Source organism: Caenorhabditis remanei, chromosome V (genome assembly GCF_010183535.1).
Source record: "Caenorhabditis remanei strain PX506 chromosome V, whole genome shotgun sequence".
In the NCBI taxonomy this organism is placed as follows: domain Eukaryota; kingdom Metazoa; phylum Nematoda; class Chromadorea; order Rhabditida; family Rhabditidae; genus Caenorhabditis; species Caenorhabditis remanei.
In genome coordinates, this window is record NC_071332.1 from 4,680,184 (window position 1) to 4,697,918 (window position 17,735).

At 41.8% G+C, this 17,735-nt stretch overlaps 3 protein-coding genes across 3 annotated transcripts; all 3 read left to right on the forward strand.

The window, feature by feature from the left end:
• Positions 1-40: 40 nt before the first annotated feature.
• Positions 41-6,444, forward strand: GCK72_017305 (uncharacterized protein; the record flags this gene model as incomplete). The annotated part of the gene is made up of 8 exons (XM_053732014.1): positions 41-110; positions 846-1,510; positions 1,970-2,178; positions 2,567-2,786; positions 3,084-3,527; positions 3,578-3,669; positions 4,390-4,925; positions 6,401-6,444. The coding sequence occupies 8 exons, from the start codon at positions 41-43 to the stop codon at positions 6,442-6,444; spliced, it is 2,280 nt and encodes a 759-aa protein (XP_053580927.1).
• A 474-nt stretch (positions 6,445-6,918) lies between these two features.
• GCK72_017306 (uncharacterized protein) lies at positions 6,919-8,299 on the forward strand (the record flags this gene model as incomplete). The annotated part of the gene is made up of 4 exons (XM_053732015.1): positions 6,919-7,085; positions 7,950-8,030; positions 8,081-8,120; positions 8,225-8,299. The coding sequence occupies 4 exons, from the start codon at positions 6,919-6,921 to the stop codon at positions 8,297-8,299; spliced, it is 363 nt and encodes a 120-aa protein (XP_053580928.1).
• Positions 8,300-8,353: 54 nt separating this feature from the next.
• Positions 8,354-11,045, forward strand: GCK72_017307 (uncharacterized protein; the record flags this gene model as incomplete). The annotated part of the gene is made up of 6 exons (XM_053732016.1): positions 8,354-8,395; positions 9,040-9,133; positions 9,296-9,312; positions 9,556-9,642; positions 10,820-10,964; positions 11,014-11,045. 6 exons carry the CDS (start codon positions 8,354-8,356, stop codon positions 11,043-11,045), a joined length of 417 nt encoding a protein of 138 aa, XP_053580929.1.
• Positions 11,046-17,735: the final 6,690 nt, after the last annotated feature.

The window sequence follows — 17,735 nt, forward strand, 5'->3', positions numbered from 1 at the left end:
TATTATTTCACAAATATTTCAAAACGTTGAAAAGCAATAAATGGAGCAAAAGTTTCGTAAAGGGAAGAACCATGGAGTTGGGGTGCTCACCAGTGGCGGCGACTCGCAAGGTAAGGGTCAAAACGGTTTTTCGGAGCTGAATGATATTCGGTTTTAGAAATTTTTAGTTTGCCGAATAGATCTGGTTTTGTTCTTCATTTTTGCAGTTGACAACTTTTTTCTATCTTTTCATGCTATTGAGATACGCGCATCTGAAGACATTCACTCGAAGGAAGAGAGCGCAAAGAAACGAGAGCGGCTGACTTCTCTGCGTCTCTCCCCCTCTGTGGCGCGCCTTTCAACTATCATGATTTAGAACCGTTATATCTCAAAAGCTAGCAGAGTTTTTGAAAAACTGTCAACTACAAAAATGTAAACCTAGACATGTTTTATACACACAAAAAATTTGAAACAGAAATGTTCAGTTTTGACAAAGTTACACCATCCCAAAGTTGATCAATTGTTTTCCTTTCGAAGGCGTTAATCACAGAGAATAGGTGAAGCGCATTTGTGAAAATTCTGGTTTTTATTAGCTCGGCACAGTTCTTACAACTGCGCTCTACCGAAATTCCCTTGAGAAATGTCTCTTTTTCTCTGCGTCACTCAATTTCGCACACAATTTTCTTCGGTTTCGGTAGAGCGCGGTTGTAGCATGCCGGGCTAATATTTCTTAAAATTTAACACATGCATCAAAAAGTTTCAAACTACAAAAAAGAAGAATTAGGTTTATTCTACCTATCGAATATAACCTCAGGCTTCCAACTACTTTCCAACTTCCACAATTTTCATATTTTACATTTTTCCAGGAATGAATGCAGCGATCCGAGCGGTGGTTCGTGAAACCCTTCGTCAGGGACATCGTTGCTACCTAATTCGTGAAGGCTACACTGGACTGATAACTGGAAATATCGAGCAAGCCAGTTGGGGCCACGTGGCAAATGTTACACATCTCGGTGGAAGTATGATTGGAACATCTCGATGCGATGAGTTCCGAATTACTGAAGGACGGAAAAAAGCGGCGGAGAAGATGTTCGAAAAACGGATTTTCCATCTGATTGTGATCGGAGGCGATGGCTCACTGATGGGTGCTCAGAAGTTGAAAGAGGAATGGGGACGGTTTGGAGAGGAGTTGTTTGCAGAGGGGAAGATAACGGAAGAGGTGGCAAATGAGGGGAGAGAACTCCATTTGGCTGGAATAGTTGGATCAATCGATAATGATTGTATTGAATCGGATAAGTCTATTGGATCAGACACGGCACTACATCGTATCTGTGAGGCTATTGACGGACTTGTGATGACTGCGCAGTCTCATCAGAGAGTTTTTGTGGTGGAAGTTATGGGAAGACACTGCGGGTACTTGGCGTTGACTGCAGCGATTGCGGTAGAGGCGGATTACGTGTTCTATCCGGAGATTCCACCGGATGATAATTGGCCCGAGCAACTTTGTAATCAATTAGAGTCGGTTAGAAAGGTAAGCGCACAGACAGAAAACGTTTGAACGTTGAAAAAACGGCTCCGCGACAATTCGCAGCTGCGACATTCTGCAACTGCGACATTTCGCAACTCACGTAGGTTTCGCAACTGCGACACTTCGCAACTGTTCATTTCGCAACTGCGACATTCCGCAACTACGACGTTTCGCAACTGCGACATTTCGCAACTATGACGTTTCGCAACCATAGAACTAGCAATAGTTTAACCTAGTTTTGTTTAAAAATGGGTCAGATAACTTTTTCTTCTATTTAATGTTTTCAAATATGTTCCCAGACCCTTCGGTTTCAACATTTTCAACTGACCTAAATATGCAAATGCGGTGTGACTGCGAAACGTCGTGGTTGCGAAACGTCGTGGTTGCGAAATGTCGTAGTTGCGGAATTTCGCAGTTGCGAATTGTAGCAGAGCCGAAAAAACACTACTGAATTTTTTTCAGTACGGAAAGCGGCAAAACGTGATAATCCTCGGCGAGGGTGTCACTAATAGCAAGGGAATGAAAATTGGCGGGAAACAAATCAAGGAGGAAATCGAGACTCGTCTGCAGCTGGAAGTTCGTATCGCTACACTTGGACATCTTCAGAGAGGAGGAGCGCCGACGTTTCTCGACAGGCTTTTGGGATTGAGAATGGGATACGAAGCTGTGCAGTGAGTGTTGGATATTACAGGGGATTCAGGAGGTCTTGTAGACCGTTCTAGGGCTAAAACTTAGCCCTTGAGCGACAATATTCGAAAACCCGCTATTTTATTAGTCAGCTCGGTATCGTCACTCACACAAAAAGTACCAAAATTAGTTGTTATTATTTCATAACTTCATCAACTTTGGGCAACCCAATCTCCAATCTGATTCAAAAAGTTTGACACATTTCGGGTCTCACCACGTGAATCGTGTGGAGACCCAAATCGCTTCAAGCCATGGCTTGTGGGTATTTTTCTGAATCGTCTCGACTAGCTGAATTTGTATCTGCAAAAATTTTGATAAATACTCAAAAACTGAAACAATCTAATTCAACAACTTAACTATCCCCTATTCTAGAGAAGTCCTCAAAACCAGCGAGGATCCCGGCTCCCAAATAGTTGGCCAGAAAACGGTGGCTAAGGTGATGTGTCTTCGAGGACACAACATTGAGAGAAACGAGTTATCCCGTGTGATTCGTCAAAGTGAATCTGCAAACGATGAGACGATTCAACGAAACTCCGACTTGGCTTGTAGGCTCCGTGGATTTGGGTTTCTGGATAAGCAGACTTATTTGAATGTAAGCCACTTGGACCGGTCCGTAACTCGCTCAAAACGCAATATTATGAGCTGAAAAATATACCAAAATGTAGATCTCTGCGATTTCTACGACACTGATATACAAAGGCCGCAAAAAGACATTCTAGCCCGGTCCGCGGCACATTAACAAATGGCCATCCGGCCCTTTGTATATCAGTGTCATAGAACTCGCCGAGATCTACATTTTGGTATATTTTTCAGCTCATAATGTGGCGTTTGACGCTAGTTACGCGCCGGCCAGGTTTAGAAGCATTCGTCTTCTACTAAACAGTTTCAGTTCGTCTCCGCCCCACTCACCACCATCATGCCATCCAAATCAAAAGTGTTCGCTGTAATCCACATAGGATCCCCGTGCGCTGGAATGAACGCTGCCACATTTTCCTTCGTCCGAATGGCGAATCACTCTGGAATTCAAGTGCTTGGAATCAAGAACGGTTGGGACGGTCTCAAGAATGGAGATGTCAAAATGTTGACATGGGAGAATGTTCAAGGATGGGCACAGGCCGGGGGTAGTATGCTCGGAGCAAAAAGACAACTGCCGTCGGATATGGATCAGATTGCAGAGGGACTCAATACCCATAATGTGGATGGATTGTTGATTATCGGAGGGTTTATGGCGTTTCAGTCGGCGCTGATTTTCCAAAAGTTGAGAGGAGAATACACGTGTCTGAGTATTCCGATTGTGGTGATTCCAGCCACGATTTCTAATAATTGTCCAGGGGTGAGTCTTTGGTGTATTAGGACGTTTTGAAACCCCAAAAAAATTTTCAGACTTGCATGTCACTTGGTGTCGACACGGCACTCAATGAGATTTGTCGTCAAGTGGATAATATTAGTCAGAATGCGATGGGAAGTAAGAATAAGTGAGTGTCGAAAGTTAGTACGGCTAGAAAGTTGAGTTCATGGGAATTCTGAAAATCAGATTTTGAAAAGGATGAAAAACTGAGTTAGATTTCATTTGGTTAAATATAAAAACAGATTCGGAATTATGTTTGGTGCACCTTGGTCGCATTTTCAGCCAATTTTATTGTTTTAGTAATCCGTCTGGCGCGCCTTGGACGCTTTTTTATAAGAAAAAATGTTTTGAAATCGCTGGTTTTCCGGTGTCTCGGGTGACTCTGACGCCTTTTCATAGCGATTCCTTTCTAGTCTGGCGCGCCTTGGACGTGTTTTTTGCTATTTTGGGTTCATCTGGCGCACCTTGGACGCGTTATTGTTTTTCGCTAATTTCACATTTCTAATCTGAACGTCGCGCAAAAACGCCTAAAAAGTAGGTTTTCCGAGTTGTGTGACGCGATTTTTCAGTTTTTGAATGTCTGGCGCACCTTGGACGCGTTGTTTGATGATTTTTGTGCATAAAAAGCAAAGGTCTGATTTCAGACCTATTATTGGTCCGTTTTAGCCAAGTCACGGCACATTTGATCCAGCGACAGATCAGATTAATACCGCTACCAAAAGGTACTATAACTCATCTCAATTTTATCGCCCTTGAAATCGGGAAAAAAGATTCAGAACACCCATAACGTCAGCTTCCCAGTAGTATACTTATTTTACTGAAAATTCCATTTTAAAAGCTTTTTCAGAGTGATGATTATCGAAACGATGGGTTCTCGCTCTGGATTCCTTGCCACCATGACTGCCCTAGCCACCGGTTCACAGTTTTCCCTTATCCGTCAAGTTGAGACAAATGAGGTGGACCTCCAGAAACTCGCCGTTGAAACTAAGCACCGTCTGGATACGGGAAGTCTCGAAAAGTTTCTATTGATCCGTTCGGAAGGTGCAAGTGATCACATTCACGCAGCAAATGTTCGAAAGATATTCGAGAAGGTGATGGACAACAAGTACGGAGTCCGTATCACGAATCTTGGATACAGTCAACTCGGAGGCCACCCGTCGTGTTTCGATCGTCAAATGGGTATCCGAATGGGAGTCAGGGCATTCGAAGCAGTCGTGAATCCGGCGAAGATGGGAAAGAGAGATTGTTGTGTGATCGGCCTGAGAGGAAGTAGTCTGAGATATGTCCCGGTTCAAGGACTCGAGAACAAGGTGTGCTTCGATCATGGAATACCGTTGCATATGTGGTGGTTGGAGTTGCATCCGCTCGTCGAGGCGATGACTAGTGAGTTCTTTGATCGTATGGCTGTCACTGCCAGAACGAAACTAAAGATTCTCAGAGCGCGGGGAATGGTCTCATGGTTTCTTTGGGAAAGTCAAATTTTTTCAAAAGCGGTTTTCTAGAGGCTTCCTAGTCAGTTCTCTTCACTTTTCGCTGGAGTGTGCACACCTGGACCTGAATGTGCACATTTTGTTGGCAACATCAGTTTTTTGCAAACATTTTCTCATTTGACCTGCGAGAAATGACGTTTAGTTGTCAAAGTGATGTACTAACATCTTTTCAACAACAGTTGGCGTTCAGAGAGGCTTTTTACTTGTCATGACTGAAGCTTAGAAACTTTTTTAAATGAAAATTAATAGAAAATTAGGATTTTGTAACAGTTTTACAAAGCTTCGTATTTGGAAGTTCGCTGAAAAACGTCTAAATGTTTTCCATGCTTTCCATTATGACCAGTCTCCAGCTTTATAAATATCCTACTATAAATGTCTTAACAGTTTCTAGATAAAATGAAAAAAGAGTAGTTAATCGAATTCCTGATGTTTGGAAAATGGCAAGCACTGTCAATTTGACCTGAAATTATCTGTTCTGCTTAAAATTCTCATTTTAATAAGAACTGAACTTCCAAAACCTTGACTGTTCAAAACCTGTCAACATCAAAAGTTTTTTGAACGAAATTTTGAAACTTTTTGAATTGAGAAAAAATCGAATTTTTGATTATACTTTAGAATTCAATCAAAAGCTAGCCATACATCAAGAACTTGGATTTTTTGGTGAAAAATTCAAGACAAATTTAAAAAATTTGGTCAAAAATACGTACCTTTTTTGAATCCGGGCCGAAATTTGAACAGTTTGGTAGAAAGTTGATCCGCAAGAGCCCGAGAATTCTCCTTGGCATGGTGCCAGATCCTTACAGTAACCCTGTAGCCTCGATAGATCACGTTAGAACGAAAACATTTCCGACGATCCTGGGAAAATGAACTGATAATTTTTGAAACCAGAAATCTGAAAACTCTGAAAAACAAAAACCGAGACATCTCGAAACCAGACGTTTCAAAACCAGTTAATCATTTCATTCTAGTACAAAAATGTTCTAAAGTGTCTCCGTTCCAAAAAACCATGTTTCAAAACGCGCACTTTTATCGGGTTGAGCTTTGATCTCCGAAAATTTCCAAAATCAGTTTTTATTAAGAGTTTCCCTATTCTGTTCTTCTTCTGCTTCTCCTGAAAAAGAGTGGCTAGTGACTTCCGATTGTTCCCACACACCCTGTACATGGCAATATGTACAAATACGGACACGTAGCAAAATAAATCATTTTTTCTCTTTCTGATTCCGGGGCTGCTGTTTAAACATTCATCGAAACGATATACGTGTTCCTGCAAAAAGTTAGAGGCTTTATTTTGCAAGACCTTCCCCCCTTTTAAAAACTTAGTAGATCAAACTTTTTTAATTTTTAAATCAACAATTCCATCAATTCCAGAAAAACCGGACCAACTATCAGTCAATGTCACCACGATGAAATAAAAACAAGGAGATGGTCAAAGTTTTCAAAAAAAAAAGAGAATAAAATCATGAATCACTCTCTCGTGTTATTCCTTAAATTCGACCACTTTTTTCATTTTTTTTTGTTTGTTGTGTCCACTCTTCGCCCTTTAACTCTTTTGAAAAACCTGTTCCTATTCGCTACATATTGTTCGCTACTTTCTAAAATATTCTCTCCATTCCCTCCTCCTTCACAAATTTTTTGTGTGTTTCTGTTTCAGATGGGTTGTATGTATGTGTGTTTATGACACGGACGATTTTCGATTCGAGCGATAAAAGTATCGGGTGGTGCGGGGGCTCCTCTGCTGTTGCACGAATTATTATAGTTATATCACCGTCCGTCATTCGTTTTCCTTTTTTCTTTTTCTTACTGCTCACTGTTTTCCTCTTCCATTCATTTCTTCCTCTTCTTCTTCTCATTTCATTCATTGTGTAACTAACTTTGCACACAGAGAAATGGACAATAATCGAAGAATTGTTGTCGTGTTGGCGATGTTGGTCGTGTCGACGATTGCCATCGAGATTCAGGATGCTGGAAGTTTCCCGACGGGACAGGATTATCAGAAGGAGAAGGCAAAGGAGGGACAGGAGCCGGCGAATTATAAGAAGACCTATCATCGAGTGTGAGTTATTGGGAATATTTTTTCGTTTTTACTTGAGAGTGGGGATCTGCAATGTAGTCCTCGTGGGCGATCAGGCTTGATAATCAAAATGGAAACGGAAAACAACAGGTGACGGCTCAGGAAAAGATTATGTTGCTTGTCCACGAGGACTACACACATTAGGCTTGACTGCGGAATGCTAGAGCGCATCTCCTGTAACTCAGATTGAGCTGAAATTGAGGTCATATACAGTACTGCTCAATAGGTTATGAACTTCCTTTTTCAGCTGAAATTGTCCAACTTTGAGAGTGTGTCATGATGAGACTGATCGTCCCATCAAGTAGATTTTTAATGCATCATACAAACAAAAAGTAGAGCTCTATTTTTGTAGTTGACAACTTTTTTGTACTGGCACTTCCTAGTAAGTTATATATCGACAAAGTAATTTCTCCCACAAATCGACCCATTTCAGTGCAAAATAGTGCGATTTTTGATCTGCCCTCTTAAAATGACCATAACTCTTAAGGGAGGGTTCGTACAAAAAAGTTGTTAACTACGATAATGAAGCTCTAATTTCGATTTGTATGTATAATTCATTAAAAATCTCTCAAAGTTGGACAATTTCAACTGAAAACGGCCAAAGTTTACAACCTTTTGACAGGCACTGTAGGTAGTTTATGCTTGAAATTACGTCATGACCTATACTACTAAAATTAGTTTTTGTTACCAAAAGCTTTTTTTTTATTTGTCCTTAAAAACCCTCAATCCCAACATTCTGAAATTCTCCAAAGGTTTATAAAACTACCATGTACTCCCTGTCACAAACCGCCTGAATCAGAACAGTATGACTTAAATTGTTCATCTTTATTCTTCTCCAACTTCCAGAATCCCTGGAGGATCCGAGCATGCCGAAGTCGTCGCTTCAAACGGACCTGGCTCCAACTCGTTCAGTCAGACTTATAGCAAGTAGGCCCTCCTCAACACATCAATCATCACCACATTTCCCATTGTTTCAGACACCAATCATTCGGATCCGCTGACACGATGCAATCACAAGTGAGTTGTTGTTATTATTCCTATTTCGAATGACATCATCATAACAATGCACTTATGATGTCTTCTCACTCACCATTTTGTTTGTTGAGTTAATTCAGTTTTAGAGCTTCTCATCCAATAACAATGCTGTCAGTGCCGCAGAGGTAACCCAGAAGGTAGCTGAGGTAACTGTTCTGTAATTAACACAACCGTAATAATCGTTGATTTTTTGGACAAAAGCGAAGGCGAGCTCGATGGCTGAGACCATTCGGAACAACATCGCCAAGGCTCAGAAGGTTTTTTTTTTAAATGTTTTTAAATACGTTGAGTTGTATGTATATGTGTCTGCTAACAAGCTAGTATAATCATCACCGAAAAATTGAAAATTCTAAAACTGCTCTCATAACAAGTGCCATCGTAGTAAGTGCTGCACCATAGGCTCATGCCAATTAGTATGCTTCATAACAATACCAAACCAATTTCTCCGCAAGTTGCTCAATTATTCCACATCCTGTAGTAAATATAACCTGCTACATACCGTGTCGCCAAATATTCTTAGTAAATATTCTTAGAACACAGAAAATTTGAGTTCATCTTGTTGACCTGTCACAGTTGTGCGAGGCGTAAAGTCCGCAACGAAAAAAAAATTTCCGAGTCGCGTTGCGGTTTATATTGAAAGATACGACAAATAATGCATTCGGCACGCAGCCAAGTCTTTTTTGGCTCCGTGCCAACCGTTGTGCGATGGAGCGCGTTCTCGCTAGAATACGCCTCGCACTGCTGTAAGCTGTATGCTGACGTCAAACTGCTTGCCCGGCAAGCTGCCCAACTTATGCCTTTTTGGTACAGTTTAGACATTTATTTGTTATTAGAACGGTTATTTCTCAAGACGGGAAAAAAGATCAAAGTATATTACCCAAAATAAAGCATCTCAATTCAGGACGCTATGGAACGTCACAACGCCATCATGGCCAGCATCCAACAGAGTATGGGAGGAGGAATGGGAGGATTCGGTGCTCCAGTTGCTCCATTCGGTAAGTAGGGTTATTCTGTATGAGGGCTTGAACCTTAGAAACCCTGTCTCAATTTTTGAAAAATCTTTTGTGGAATTTGCAAAAGACGTTTTTGTAATTTTCTGACGGGCTCCAGCTCCAGATCTGATGACCTACTTCTTTCAAATTTTTCCTTTTTTTCAGGATCCGCTGAGCCAAAGGTGGGCGATGATGAAGCAGACTAACACACCACATGTGCACTTTTCACTAGTCTCTGTGTGTTTTTGTCGTCGTCATTTCGCCGTTCTCTCTCTCTCTCACTCGTCTTCATTCACATACCCAACCACACGAATCCTAATAAACGTGTTTTTGTTTTTCTGTGTTTTGTTTTCTTTTTTGTCTACTCTGCTTCTCACCACACTCTTGTCATTTTCATTAGAATATAAGAATGCATGTTGTCACAGATGTACTCGGACGGGTTCGACGATTGGATGCGGAATCACATTAGAATGATGAATGAAATGATGAGAATGCAGAATGCACAGATTCAGGTTGATTTTTGATTTGGAAATATAAGAGTTTCAGATGTTCCCGAGATATTTTAAGCCGAGAAATGTTTATAAGGCGAAGATGAGAAGAAGGAGGGAAGTTATTGTAGAGGGAAAAGAGAGAAATTTGAGAAGAAACTTTTTTGAGAGGCCTAATGAGGACCAGTAGAAATTTACCAGCAAGAGTCTATAGCTGGAAATGTTCTCTGATGCTCTAGAACTATTTTTGCGCCCTGAAACCAATTTTTCAATCAAGAACGTCACTAATCATAATAAAACACAGGTTTCCCACATTTTAAAGGTGAAAAATAGGTAAACTTTGAGACCTCGTCATGAAGTCAAAAATTATCCAATTTTGTCTAATTTTTTTTTGGTTGTATTGAGCATGTTTTCCTCTATATTTTTCTAGTTGAGAGCTTTTTGATAGCTCTTCTAGCTTTTGAGATATGCATCATCAAAGTTGAGTGTTTGAAACCAAGAGAGAGAGAGAGGAGGGAGCGCAGAGAAGCTAGAATGTCTGACTTCTCTGCGTCCTCCGGCTCTCTCTAACCTAACTTTAAAGCTTTGTATCTCAAAATCTGGAAGAGATATCAGAAATTTGTCAATTACAAAAATGAAGGTCTAGAGTCGATAAATTGATCTTTGAAATTTTGAAAAATTGGGTTCAATTTAGCCGGAGTAATACAAATTTGAAGTTTTTTAAGTATAAAATTACTATTTTGGTCTAAAAACTTTACTATGGACGTTATTGCGCTCAAAAGTTGTCAAAATATGAACGTATGCAATTCATAGCTTTTTAATTAAAGTTGACTAGTCCCTCGCCAAAACCGGCCTAAAATCAAAAAACTAGGCCAGGAGACTGAAAAATTCGAATTCAATTTGAAATAATCTTTGAAATAAGTTCAATATCAAAAAAAATTAGTTGGTGGCCTAGAAATACCAAATTTTGAAAAGTTAGTCCCCCGGCCAAATTTCGTTGTTTTTGCTGTATTTCGGCGACTTTTCACTGTTTTTTGATAGGACTGTCTTTCTATATCAATTTCGCTAAATGGCTGTCCCGGGTCGTGCTAGAATGAGTTTTTTGTCAATTTTGGTGTTTTTCGGCACTTTTTCTCGGTATTAACGACTTAGCTCAAACACCACTAGCATCCCCTCATTTTCTGATTTTTTAGCCTTTCAGGCCCTCCAGCAACTCATTTCATCCTCGCCGTCGTACCGTAAGACCCCAACATACCACTACTCCTCGTCTTCTGCTCAAATCCGTCCAACAGAAATCCGCTACCAAAATCCCAAGACGGTGGACGGTGAAGCCCGCTCTCCAAGAGGTGCGTTCTTTGACCATCCGTTATTTTTCTATTATTTTTTCTTCTTCAGATTCCGGGAACCGCCACCACAACGACGACTAAAATAAGGAAGACGTTGCCCTTTTAGTCTGGAACGGCCCTCTTGTTGTTTTTTTCCTATTTCTTTTTTCTCTTAAGATAAAGATTTTCTTCTCCGGATTATCTCTCTTCCTCGTTCCTGCGTACTTCTTTTTCTGAAAATATTCAAACATTTTTCTTCCCACGTCAGTAGTATTCTGACTTGTGTTTATCTCATGTGACACAATAGGCGAAACGGAAACGAAGCTTCTTCTGTGTTTTTTTTTGTGTCTGAAATGAAATAATTGTAGGTGTGTGAGGTGTGGTGCTGGAATTATTGTATCTGCTATACATGTAGCTATACGATTTTTTCCTTCTTCTTCTTCTTGTTTTTCAGTTTTTTCTCGATAGATTATACTAAAAGTTTGATATGAATTGGTTGTAGGTTTTTCATATTATTTTAATGTTTAGAAGTGGAATTCTCAGTTGAAAAATAATATTATCAAAATCTGTTTATAGACTTTTCACTTTTCTAAAATTACCCAAATGACATTTCCTGTGAAAATTTTGAAACATTTCTTAGATGTCTTGTATCTCGGCTCAAAACTTTCCAATAAAAAGCTTAAAAATAGATTCAAAATCCTCACGTCTTCAGCTTTTCCAATATATATTTAGAAATTCAGAAATTCAAAACTGTACCATTCCCCAGGCGGAAGGAAACTAAAGATGTTCGAAACTAAAACATTTTGAAATTCAAAATCCCAAATTTGGAACACACAGTAGCTGAGCCAAACAGCTAGAAACAACATGTTCTGGAACTGGGACGTTTTGAAACAGAGGTAGCTTCTGGTTTCAAAATATCCGGTTCAGAAATGGTAAAACTCAGACAGCACACACCCAGAATACGACTTTTGTATAAGTTTTCTCATAGACCCCTGGTTTCAAAAATTCGATTTCAAATTGGGGTAGTTTCCAATTATTCAAGTTTCGAAACCTGAGAAAAAACTAATTTAACACAAATATAACTATTTTAGTGGTTTTTCACAATAAAATAAGGCCAAAATCGTCCTTAAAACCATACATTTTATTCCATCTTCCGCTTTTTGACACTTTTTTTCAATCCGTTTTCCGCCTTCCGCCTTCCGCCTTTAAAAAAAACCCTCATTCCGCCTAATAAAGTTGCTTAAGCCAGACAACAAAAAACAACATAATCTGGTACTGAAACATTTCTAAACCAGACATGTTGAACCAGGTTAGTTACCCATTTTAAAATGTCACTGTACAACTAGTGGCTTCGCCGAAGTTCTTCATTCTCGAAACCCATTGGAAGAGAAGAAACAAAAGGAAATGTATATTCGCGTGGCAACCGGAAACCCTAATCCACATCATGAAACTCAAGCCTTTATAAGATTGAACTCTTTGATAAAGATTAGTTTTTGCTTTTGATAAGCACGCGAATAAACCGTCCTTGTGTTGTAAGTTTCTTTTCTTTTCAGATCCTCAAAGTCTGTTTCTGTCCTAACCGATAGAAATAGATAACTTGGGGGCCGAACCAAATCAGTTGTAGTAGTAGAAGTCAGACGCTGGTGAAGGTGATAAGACCTGATCCGAGCTCCTTCTCTATTAGAACTATTTTTCAATCGGATCGAAGGTCCTTTTTGAGAAAAACCCGCCCGTTGACTAAAACTCAACGGACGTATCTTGCATTCTCGGAGATCGAAGATCGAAGAGACTATAAAAAGTTTGTATTTACGGAGGTGTCGTTGCAGACGTCGAGAATGACTGCTAACGGAAGTATGGAGTTGCTGAGTACGGATAGCACTCAAAACAACTCGGAGGCCGGGAACTCTGCGTCTTCGCGTATGAGTGAGGTGAGCCTGCGGGAGCGACGCAAGTTGGTGAAAGGGTTCACCGATTTTGTGGAGGCGTCGGGCCAAATGGAAAGCGATATTTTTGAGGCGGTCAAGATGACTTGCCAAGGTACCGCGAGACAGTTGGAAGGATTGATTGCGCCGGTTAAGAAGTACGGTAAAGAGTTGCGCGAGCGATTCGATGAGCTTGGCGGAGAGAGGTGGACGTTGGAGATCATCGGATTGATGAGAGAAAATCAGGTGGAAACTGTAGAAGAGCTGCGAGAGCTCTGTGAAAGAGCGGCGCTAGTGCGAGGCGGCAGCGGGGAACAGGCTACGCCAAGCAGTGATGATGTGAAAAAATTGCAGGAGGCTTGGACTAAGGAGAGAGAAGAGTTGTATCAGGAGCTGAATAAATTGACGAAGGAGAAGGCGTTGGCTGATGAGACGGTGTCAAAGTTCAAGGTGGCGTTGAAAGAGGAGCGGGAGGCGCACGAGAAGTTGAAAGGTGTCTTCCAGAGACAGGAGGGTGAGACTCGAGGAGGGATACAGAATGATGAAATAAAAGAGATTCAGGTGCGCTCGCCGAGGCAAGACGCTGGAAAAAAGTCGTCAATCAGAAACTCGGAGGAGGATCTGTTGAAAACAGGTACGGATTGGGAGCTATCGGAGAAAAGTAGAAGTTGTTGCGGGGACTTGAGAAGTGCCAGGGCAGCCAGCTGCAGCGCGGAGAATGCGGTTATGAAAGAGATGGTCTCATCTATGGGGAGAATGATGAAGGCATCGGCGTTGCCGGAGCCAAAAACGTTTGATGGTACTGGTGACTTCAAAGAGTTTCGGAGAGCATTCCTGTTGAAGTACCAGCAGGTTACGGATGAGGACGATGAGTTAGTAGCCATATTGGAGGAGAGGTACTTGAAGGGGGCAGCGAAGTCACTGTTCAAGTCACTGGAAGATAGGCATGAGCGGCCGATTGCTGAGTTGTTCGTGGAGTTTGAGAGAAAACTCCGGAAGAGACAGGGGGATGCGAAGGCTGAGGCCTTGCATGAATTCGATCGCCTTCAAAGGGCTCCGGGACAGAAGTTGTGGGAGTACCTGGTGGAGGTAGAGAAGTGGTCGAAAAGGGCGTATCCCGAGGTCCCCCCCCCCCCCCCCAATGGTACTATGTCAGGGGGTATGAGGGGACTGGTGGCGGAGTTTAGCGATGTGTTTGCTATCGAGGAGAACGAGCTGACACAGACGAACATGGTCGACTGTGCGATTGAGTTAGAGAAGCGTGAGCCTATCCGGCAGAAGTGTAGACCAGTGCCGTTGGCACTCCAAGACAAGGTCAGGAGGTGTTCCTTGAGGCTCACGGAGGTACCTTTGGAGGACATTGGAGCCCAGCGAAAGTGACTGCCATGTTGCTGAAGAAATATTGGTGGCCCAGAATGAAGGCGCTGATCACTAAATGGTCAAGAGAGTGCCAGCAGTGTCTGTGCGGGAACGCCAAACAGATTATGACCTCACCGCTGACACCATTTGAAGCGAGTGAGCCATTGGAGATCGTGGCACTAGATTTATTGGACTTGGGGAGAAGTAGTGCAGGGAATCGTTATGTGTTGAGTATAGTAGATTTGTTCAGCAGATATGCAGGTGCATGCGCGATTCCGGACAAATCTGCCGAGACGGTAGCAAGAGCGTTCGTGGAGAATTGGATGCGAAGGCTGAGGCCTTGCATGAATTCGATCGCCTTCAGAGGGCTCCGGGACAGAAGTTGTGGGAGTACCTGGTGGAGGTAGAGAAGTGGTCGAAAAAAGCGTATCCCGAGGTCGAGAAAGCGACGTTGTCGCAGATGAGAACGACAAAGTTGATGAGAGCTACGGAGGATGATGACATGCTGCAGTCGGTGCTGGTAGCTAAACGGTTGGAGTTGCCACTGGCGGCGCAGTATGACCAGTTGAAGGATATTGTACTCCAGAGGGAGAATGAGGAACTGCGGAAGCAGAAAGAGAGAACGGGGAGATTGAGAGATCAGGGAGACATTGATGGTCGTCGGTCGCCTGAAGGTAGTAACGATGGTGACCGGAAAACTGTAGGGGAGAGAAGAGATAGTGGAGCGAAAATGAAATGTTTCACTTGTGGAGGAATTGGACATGGTTCCTGGCAATGTGTATCGAAAAGAGTCGATAAGGTGCAGATCCAGGAGGGGACTGTCAAGAATGCTGGGGCGGAAACCGTGGAAATGGTGGAGATGTTGGGACAACGGAGACGGGTTGTCATTGATAGTGGGGCAGTCGTATCGGTGATATCGACTAGTGCTTATGAGAGGTTGAAGGCGGGGTGTCGTGACTGGGAAAAGGAAGTTGAAGTGTTCGGAAAGCCGACATTCACAGTTTTGAATGCGTCAAACTCCAAGATGAGAGTCAGGGGGCAGATCAAAGTTCCCATGGTGGTCAGAGGGCGGAAAGTGAGAGTAGTTTTCCAGTTGGTTGAGAATTGGGTGGAAAAGATACTGATAGGAACTAATGCTTTTGAGAGCATTGGCGTTGAGCTGAAATGGAAAGATCCATATGGTTTGGTGAATGCCGAAGAGAACTCGGCAGAAGGACAGTTTATTGGAGGTGAGAAGAAACTGGAGAGACCAGGAGAGAAACTTCGGAAGGTTCCGACGGAGGTATCAGAGATACAGTGCAAGAGCGTTGCCGTGCGTGGAGAGAGGGGGAGAAGTGCAAGCACGGGTGACGTGGGAGAGGTGTTCAAGTCGGAAGGGGAGAAGGAAAGAAAGAAGGTGAAGATTCGGGCGAGTGTTGCGGTCATCGGACCTAGATTGGAGGCGAGGGGGCCAGGTGCAGGTGTTCTCGAGTATCGTAATAAGACGATAACGGGGTGGACTCAGAAGTTCGATTGGGGAGAAGTGAAGGAGGCAGTGGTGCTTGTTGAGTACACTGATAAGGAGGATGAGAACAGCAAGAGAGTTGATTTCGTAAAATCAGTTGCGAAGGAAGTGGAGAAAGTCTGGATGATGCCGAGAAGTCTACAATGTGAATTCGGGGACGTGGACAATGTGGCCAAACAGTGGAAAGAATGGCTGAAGACATCAGCGAACGTGGAAGTTGTGGATCCGTTGATGCCCGTCGGAAATCACAAGACACCGTTGATCTTGGAGAAATGGCATCGGAAGTCGCTGGATGGTCTACAGAAGTACTTGCGCAATGCGTTGCCGAGTCATTCAGTCAGATGTCAGTGGGAGAAGAACGCAGACAGAAGACCACAATCTGGATTGAAGAAAGACCTCGGAAAAGGATGCCCGATCGCCGAGAGGAGGGGGAAGTGGCTTCGCCGAAGTTCTTCATTTTCGAAACCCATTGGAAGAGAAGAAACAAAAGGAAATGTATATTCGCGTGGCAACCGGAAACCCTAATTCACATCATGAAACTCAAGCCTTTATAAGATTGAACTCTTTGATAAAGATTAGTTTTTGCTTTTGATAAGCACGCGAATAAACCGTCCTTGTGTTGTAAGTTTCTTTTCTTTTCAGATCCTCAAAGTCTGTTTCTGTCCTAACCGATAGAAATAGATAACTAACTGGTTTAAAATTTTTAAGTTTCCAAACATCTCAACCAAACCCTGACCTTACCTATCATCCATAAATTGACTCATTAAACCAATCTTTAGCCTCTCCACTACCACCTACTTTCAATGTTTGTCTCCTTATCCTCACGTTCTGACGTTTCATGACGGGAAGGAAATGTAAAATTACATATATTTCCCTCCTTTTCTCCAACAAAATGATGAGCCTCTATCTCTATCATACATGAATTATTTATATCCCTTTGATCTATTTATATAGAGCTCATCAGGTTTCAATTACCTTCTAGACTATAACATATAAATTCAATTTGATATGGGGGACACGTCATCCAGAGCTAGACGCCAAAAATCTGCTGCGCGCGTAATCCACCTAAAATACTTTCCGGCGAAATGTCAACTAGAATAAACTGACGCCAAATTGAATCTGACAAGTGCTCTCGCTATTTCTCGTGTTTTCCTCTTCTGCCAGATATAGAGATAATCCATTTGTTGTGAACACCACCTCTGAGAGCTCTGAGAGAGCTATGAGATGTGCGTCAGTCTTATCCTTTTTAATCTGTTTCGAGAAACTATTTGTCTCTCTCTCGAGACGTGTATCTATTTGACGACGTGCCACCACCTTCCTTCCGATTTAATGTTTTTGAGGACGTCAGGACTGAAGAAAACTGAGAATTTGTCTCTTTACTCCGTCAAGCTTTCCGCCTAATTAGTTCCTCCCTCTCCGATTACTAATTAGGTTCCGATTTCTCTTTTTTGGTTTTTGTTTCCTTTTACACTCATCATGGAATCAGTTTTCATCAGAGTTTTCTTCTTTTTCTATTCTGAAAATTTTATTCGTTTATTTTCTGCTCTCGTTGATATTTTTTCCAGATGGATTTATGAGTCGTGCAGATAATAATAAGTTGAGAAAGAATAGTGTGAGATCAAACGTTGGAGTTTCAAGTTTTGGAAGTGAAAAACATGAAAGTGAATAAAGCCCGATAAAGTTACATTTTCGGAATTTGTTCGAAGTGGATAATTTTTGAAAACAATTACTTTTAGAGACCAGACGTTTTGAAGCTTTAAAAATGTATACAATATAATATTTGAAATTGTTCCAAGTCCCAGGTTTATGAGTCTTTCATCTGTAAGGTTGAACAAAATTCCGTCTTACGTCTTCCGCGATTTCAATAACCGTATCTCTCTTCTCTGCTAAATCTTGTTTGGGAAACGCTTTGTTTCCAAATGCCTCAGTTTTTTTTAAATTATGCTGTTTTTAAACCGGGATTTTTTGTAACTATACAATTTTATGCTTCTTTATTTCATGCAAGCT